Genomic DNA, 7,500 nt, shown 5'->3' on the forward strand with positions numbered 1-7,500 from the left:
TCAGGACAGTTTACCTGCACGGCAAACAAATCTGTCTGTGAAACGGAAAACCGCGCCGCAGCTTCTGACACCACAGCGCCACCGAGAAGGCTTCCTCCACCACTGGAGCTGGATCCTGTCGGGGAGTCGGGCTCTGGTGCTCCACAGAGGAGGCCGTAGGAGCAAGAGGAGGAGGAGGAGGAGGAGGAGGAGGTGCGCCTGGGGAGGAGGAAGGCATGGTGTGAGGGGCTCTCCAGGGGAAAGGGGGGGCTGATGGGGGAGGAGGAGTGGAGGAGGGAGGAGGCCGGAGAGGGAGCTTCATCAGTGGAGGAGGAGGAAGAGGAGGAGTCCAAGAGGCTGGAGAGGAAACAAGAGAGAGAGAGATTAATCAGCGTGTCTCAGAGGATTTGACCTCTTATAGAGCTGTGGAGCGGTACCAGATCTTCTGTTCTGTTTCTGAGGGTCTCGGTTCACTCCCAAGTGCACTCTGGTTTCTATGTAGGTGAGAACGCGATCCAAGCCAAATGAAGGGAAGTGAAACAGAAAGCAGTGCATCGTGGGTGCAGGTTGGTCATCTGTAAACGATGTCAAATAGGTTGCTGAGTGTTGCTAACGTTAGCATTGCTAACAACAACAGCCCTGCAGGTGAACGTCCTCATGCCTCAAGTTTAACCTGACACAGACGACGTATAAGCAAGCAGCAACTTCAGATGTTGAAACATGAAGCTGGTGCTGAAGTGTAAAATCCTGCAGTTCCTGGAGTGTCCACTAGAGGCTGGCTGCAGAAGCACAGGAAGTCACATACACACCCATTCTAAAAAGCCTGTTTTTACAGCAGAGATTAACATGTTTACAGCCTGGTTCAAAAAACCAAATAGGTGTGATTAGCTCATGTCTCGATGGACACACACTGTACGGGGGGTGAATGTTTTGATGACTCATCAGTTTTGATTTGATGAAGGATAAGAGTTATTCACAATAAGGCGTGTAGCTGACCTGATTGACAGGTGGGCGCGGTGTAACGGTTTGTCAGGAGGTTTAAAACCCGCCTCAGCTCCAGCTCTCAGCCTGTCGTTAGGTTGACTGGAGCTCAGACAGGTGGGGTGTTGTAGTTTCCTCTAAAGCTAAGCAGGAAACGTTTTGAACTACATAAGTCTTAAAGTAAAAGAAGTGAAAGTAAAGTTTGTTGTCACTACAGAGAGTTTAAAAGTTCTTAATAAATAATAAGAGACAGGAAGTTGTTGGGGTTTTTTTCTCACCGTTGTGGACTCAGGAAATGATGATAGTCGTCCGTCAAACAAAAGTCCTTCAGCTCCATCCTGACCGGATCCAACAGCCAGAATCACAAAACTCCAAAACAAATCTGACAAATCCAACAACAAGAAGATACAGTCAGTGATGCATTCAAAGACTCAGCTCTCAGCGTGTAAAAAAAGGGTTTTTGTGATGCTGCTTTAAGGGCCAATAAAAAAAAAGCGTGAGAAAGTTCCAGAGAAGTTTCCTGTTGGTGGGATGGATGCAGACGTGTGAGGCTCTGAGGTGTCTGCTGTGTTATTTATGGAGAGAGGAGGGAGGGGCCAGGCACAGAGGATCAGCCAATCAGCACACTGCATCATCATCAGGCTGAACGGGCGATTGACTTCTTCTTCTTCTTCTTCTATCGTCTGTATTGATTGGGACAGTGACAGATGTAGGCCAGGGCAGCCCCGGGCTCGTCTCTGCTCATGACAACCTGCAGCTTTAAAACATTTTATACGATCAATAAAAATCTGCAGATGGACGGAGTCCAAGTTCACTCACAGCTAATTAAACGATATAAGTTTAACTGACTAATGGGTAAAAAATAAACCCAGCCTGCAGGACTGAATCAGGCTGTAACGGCTGCAATGCAATCCTTTGAGGGAGTGCACCAAAAGAAGTTGGGCTCAGGTTGTTATGACAGAGAGGATCCCTAAAGAGAGAGACCTTTGAGGATTGTTTGAACCACATTACATCACTTCCTTCAAAGCTGCCAGACTCCATTGATAAAAACATTTTACCTCTCAGGACACACGAGTTGTTCGTCTTCTGCAGGGGCGATTCTAGAGTCTGTCGGGGCCCTGGGCAAAAATTAAATTGGGGGGCCCCCCCAACTGGCGTTCATCACCATCATGTCTGCCAGAGTCCCAAGGCTCTTCCTCTTTTTTTTTTCTCCTATAGACGGATAATTCCTCTTCAGCACCTCTGGTCTTCTGCTGCTTTAATCTTCAAAGCCCCCGTGTCCATCTAGTGTTTTTTTTTCGGCGCAGAAAAGTGCTGACTGTGCACTCATGAAGCGTTAAGAGTAAAAGCGCTGCAAGTCCGTCCTGTCTCCATGACAACAGTCTGATAACGACAGCCGCTTCCTGCTGGGAACGCTCTCTACTCGTTGAAAGCACTTGAAAAAAGATGTTGGATGGACACGGGGCCTTAGTGTGTTTGCGTTATGGTTTCATTTTGATGACACAAAACAACACATCGGTGGAAGCGGTATCAACAGCTCTCGTATCCTTTTTAGAAAAATTGTTATTTTAATGAATGGAATCTGGTAGATTAAGTAAAACAGAAGACCAGTTAGTTACTTTAACAGTTATCTGACCACATGAGTGTCATCATCCTGTTCTTGGCTCTGACATTTAACGACCTGTCCTGAGTTTCTCTTTGTTTAGTTTTTGTTACGGGTTCTGTTTGGTTGAGTAGTTTCTGTTATCTGTCAGATTACAAACTCCCTGCCTGTGTCTTTCGATTGTCTTAGTCCTGACGTAGTTTAGCGCGTCCTGTTTTTATTTTGTAGTTTTTGCCTTATTTTTGCTTCCTGCCTCTGTGTTTCCCTCCTGTTTTCATTGGCTGGTTTTGGTACCTGGATATTTTTTTTGCCTGTCAGTCCAGGATCACATCATGAAGGGGGCCATTCAACAGTCTGTTTTTTAAGAGTTTAAAATTAGTTTAAAGGGTAGAGGCTTTTAGAGGGTAAAAGCAGCTTGTTCCAGTCAGAGCTGATGATGGTGTCATCAGCATAGAAATGCCTGCTGAGTGTAAAGAGTGTTGCATTGTGGGTAAGCAGTGTCCATAAAGACCACAATAAAAACATCATCATCATGTTTAATTTAATTCACCTCGACACACAGATTTCTCCGGTGTGAACAGAGGAAGTATCAGCGTGGTTTGACGGAGTAGAAGGAAATTGAAATTGTAAACTTGTAGAGAGGGGGGGGGGGGGGGGGATTAACACACACCTGGAGGATGCTGAAGCAGCGTTTTCAGACAGGAAGATGTAACACACACACACACTCGCTCCGTCCTAATCTGACGCTCAGACGCTCAGATCAGTCTCACCTACATCTGCTGTTTCATTAGAGCTGAATAATTCAGCCTGTCTGAAAGCGTGTTTCCTTCATGCCCCTCCTCTGTCAGTGAAGCAGAGAAATGATCCTCGAGCGCAGTGAGTAAAAATATCCTGAGATAAACGGAGTAAATCTGGATCCACTCTGTGAAATCCCTCTGAGAGCCTGACGGCGCTCACACAGCTGACACACTCACCTCCGTCAGATGTGGGTCACAGCTGCTGCTGCACGGGGTCAACGATGTCGCTTCACCTCACAGCTACTCCAATCTCTGCAGGACCTCGATGTGAAACTCCCCAAACCTTATTCAAGCTTTACACTCAACACTGTTAATGTGAAGAAAGGTCTGGACCCTGAAATCAAGAGGGATACATTAATCAAAGTGATCATGAAGGGTAAAAAGTTAACTCCTGTTTACGGCTTTGAAAACAGCTCTATTCATATTCATAAAGATGCACTTCATCAGCAAACAGTTGCTCAATTTAAGGATGAATCATCTTCAGCAATCATTTAATCAAAAGCACTTTGTTTCTTTTTCACAATCTCAGTCAAGCAGCAAACTCTAAAACTGAAGCCATTAATGTGGAAGTGCAAAAAACTGCAGTTCCTCCAGTGTCCACTAGAGTCTGTCTCCTGCAGTGAGTCAGTCCTCATAGAGCTCTATGTTAAAATAAACATGTTTACAGCCTGCTACAAAATCAGTTTGTGTCTCTGGAGGTCTCGTTTCTCTCTTCATCTGTACGGGCTGAAAGTTTATACAAATCACCTGTTTACATTATATTAAGGCTTAAAGGGATGTAGAATTAGGGGGCGTGGCCTCTTTGAGTGACAGGTGGGAGCTGCTAGCTTTCTGCTAGGTGTCACCTCAGCTAATTCAGTCCCTGACCTTTAACCTCTGGGCCGTGTTTGTGCTGTTGGAGCCTTTTGGAGAAAAAAATCTGTCTTTTTGTGTTCTGACTTATAAACGTTTTAACCACAGTATTTTAACAGTGATAACTTTTGTTGTTCATTGTTTCATCAAAACCTCAATGTAAATACCGTGTGTGTGTGTGTGTGTGTGTGTGTGTGTGTGTGTGTGTGTGTGTAGTGTATTGCAGTGAAAGCTGATATTCTGCTGGTTCACAGTTTCAGCCTCAGTACTGGATGAAGCTCTGTAATCCCTTTAATGCTGCCTGAGGATGAACGTGTGTGTGTGTGTGTGTGTGTGTGTGTGTGTGTGTGTGTGTGTGTGTGTGTGTGTGTGTGTGTGTGTATGTGTGTGCTGTGTGTGTGTGTGTGTGTGTGTGTGCTGTGTGTGCTGTACAGATTGGCCTACAATATAAAGTGGCTTACAGGTCTGGATCCACATAAACAGAACAGGCATTAAGGTTATGGATCCAGGTGGAGGATTAGAGCATCACCTGAAATGACTCTGCAACAACAAACTGCACAATGCTAGCTGGTTAGCAACATGCTAACCTTAAAATCTGTCTAAAAATTAATGTCCAGACATCTGGGGAAAAAAGTTCCCGCTGTTCTCAAACAGAGAACCTGCTGCTCGCCCGTCTCACTGTTCACCAAATAAAGACCAAACAGACGGGTTTCAATAAAAGTGTGCAAATATATTTCCATTTTTTTGTCATACAAACAACAAAGATAAAAAAAGTGAATCATTAAACATTAAAAAAAAAAACACACCAGAGACTGAAATTCAAACAATGTACAAAATGCCCCGTGTGAAGGCGGGAGGCAGATCTCTGGCAGATACAGTGCATGTTACGTTAAACATCAAACCTTCATGTTGTGTTCAGCACGTTAACTACATCAGAAAGTTAATTAAAAAAACACAATTAAACACTCTGGGACAGGCGGTAACAGCTGCATCTGTGACAGCGAGGATTACTGAGACTGTTATTAAGACATTAAGGAAAACAGTGTGTTCATGTGATGTTGGAAGGATTGAATTTGAGTTTGGAAAATTCAAGAGAACAAAAGGTCGTATTACACAGAAACGTGGCAGATGTACTTCTCTGATATCTTCATGAGAGTAATAAGACCAGGTTTGATAAAAAAAAATCAAAGGAAGAAGGGAGGAAGTGTGAGGATTTATATTTTACACCAAATGCTATTTAACCTTTTCAATATTTAAGACCCCCCCCCACACACACACACACACGGCCGTTTTGGACGCCCCTCGGTTTGCCAGATATGAGAGCAGTTATCAGGTCAACAGGTGTTGCAGCGATGGAAGCAGGCAAGAGAAGTGGTTCAGATAGAAGTGATTGTACCCGACCTAAAAAGCCTCTGCATGTTTCTAATAAGCTCCACGAGCAGAAACGTGCTCAAACTAGGATCAATATTGGAGATGCTTTTGAAAAATGGAGAGAGGTTAGAACACAGAAAGGTTTACAGACCCATGCAGAGCTGGATAAACACTGAAGCTTCAGAGTCAACCACATGGTGACCTGTGTGAGCATCGACTCTAGAGAGGAGGGGGGGGGGAGACAGCTCTCTATGATGTTTAGAATTTAGACTGCAGTACCCATTTTAAACACTAGGTGTCAGAGTTACATACTGCTCCTTTAAAAGCAGAATGATGATCCTGAAACTCTTCAACTTCCACTCCCAAGCTAACCCTTCCTAGCTTGTTAATTAGCCAGTGAGCTAACAACTGACCAGCTAAAAAGCGTTTTAAGGATGACATGCTTTACTTAGCCCGGTTAGCAAATTGAATTTTAGTTAGATGTCCACGCATGAAGGACCTAGCATTATTTGTACACTAATGGGCTAACAGCTACTGAGTACACTAACTAAAGCTATGTCTAGCTAGCTCATAGCTCAATATATTTTCCCTTGTTGGTTAATGAATGGAAATGACATTTTAGCATTTTGTCGTTTCTAGATACGAACAAAATGATGGTCTGCTTTGAAGCTAACGTAAAAAAACACGTCACGTTAGCTTAACTTTTCTGTTGTATACAATGGGACAACTACAAACACTGACAGAAATCTTTGGTGTAACATGTGGAATAGAATTGTCAAAAAAACTAAAATCTATAATAGAGCTCGGCTGGTCTTGTTCCGGAAGTAAATTTCCCCGTTCTAATCCTCCGTTGACATTTCACAAAATCCCAATATCAACACATTGAAGCCTGTAACCATGACAACCAGCTACCACAATAATCGTGACTATAGTACTTTGATTCGGTGCAAAAACGTTTAAAAGAACGGAAAGGTACAAAACTGTGTACATCATTTACGTCCAGAGTCATTACAACTACACATCCCACAATCCATTGCGAATGATACCGCTTCTTCTTAAATGTAACTTAAGTCGTTGTTATTGTGTTTATACTGTTAAAACACGTTTTGTAATATATTGTAGTTTCTGTTGAATTTATAAATTACATTCACTGCGGCATGACGAGGGTTATTCATACAGTTACTGTTAGCTAACTAACAAGCTAGCCTGCTAGCGAAACTATGCGTTCGCATTCGGCAGGAAACATTGCCATGGTAACAGCGAGCTCCACCTAATCAGAGTCCTCGCTGTGATTATGATCGTGGGTAGTGTAGTTCTTTCCCCCGATATCGTGAAGAATCCATGTTGTTCTTAAAACGAGGTTTATGAACCGACAGGAGCGTAAACCATCGTCGCTCAGGTCGCTCGTGGTCAGTCTACCTGTGATGACATCATGGCTAATAATCCAATCAGCTATGGAGACAATGAACGGGATTTTTACGTCGGGAATAAAACTGTTGAGCCCTCTTCGCCCCATTTGATCAGTTTTTACTTCTTCTAATTTTCTTGGTGTATTTAGTTTGGGATGACGTCAGAGAGCGTCCAGAGTGTCGGTTTACACTGAGATAAAGAAATCCTTTGTGTCTCTGCGCGTCCGTTTGTTAGTTTCACAAAAACAAAAAACACACGCACAAATCTTTCTTCTTCTTCTGTTGCAAAACTTCACACCACCTATGAGACTTTAAATACGATAAACATCCTGATGCGGTCGTCGTGGAGGAGACTCGTAAAGATGAACTTTGGCAAAAAACCTGATCCCCAAACGGGAGGCTACTTCAACTTCTGGGCCAAACAGGGCTGGACTGGTTTAGACTGAGAAGAGAACACGTGATATGATCCTCCTGGTTCACGCTAAGCGCTCTTTTAATGATTTTAATC

The 7,500-nt window shown here is 43.6% G+C and overlaps 2 protein-coding genes across 2 annotated transcripts in view; both read right to left on the bottom strand.

The window, feature by feature from the left end:
* esrrd (estrogen-related receptor delta) overlaps positions 1 to 1,784 on the bottom strand; it is a 5,845-nt gene extending 4,061 nt beyond the window's left edge. Inside the window, exons 1-2 of the mRNA XM_061047290.1 lie at positions 1,239 to 1,784; positions 15 to 336 (exon numbers count right to left, since the gene is read on the bottom strand). Of these exons, the coding sequence (XP_060903273.1) occupies positions 15 to 336; positions 1,239 to 1,297 (381 nt within the window). The 5' untranslated portion in view covers positions 1,298 to 1,784. The remainder of the gene's footprint in view (positions 1 to 14; positions 337 to 1,238) is intronic.
* A 5,696-nt stretch (positions 1,785 to 7,480) lies between these two features.
* Positions 7,481 to 7,500, bottom strand: part of LOC132979970 (latent-transforming growth factor beta-binding protein 4-like) — a 42,886-nt gene continuing 42,866 nt past the window's right edge. Inside the window, exon 27 of the mRNA XM_061045794.1 lies at positions 7,481 to 7,500. This exon is cut by the window's right edge and continues 658 nt beyond it. The gene's annotated coding sequence lies outside the window, so the exon portion shown is untranslated.

Source organism: Labrus mixtus, chromosome 9 (genome assembly GCF_963584025.1).
Source record: "Labrus mixtus chromosome 9, fLabMix1.1, whole genome shotgun sequence".
Lineage (NCBI taxonomy): Eukaryota > Metazoa > Chordata > Actinopteri > Labriformes > Labridae > Labrus > Labrus mixtus.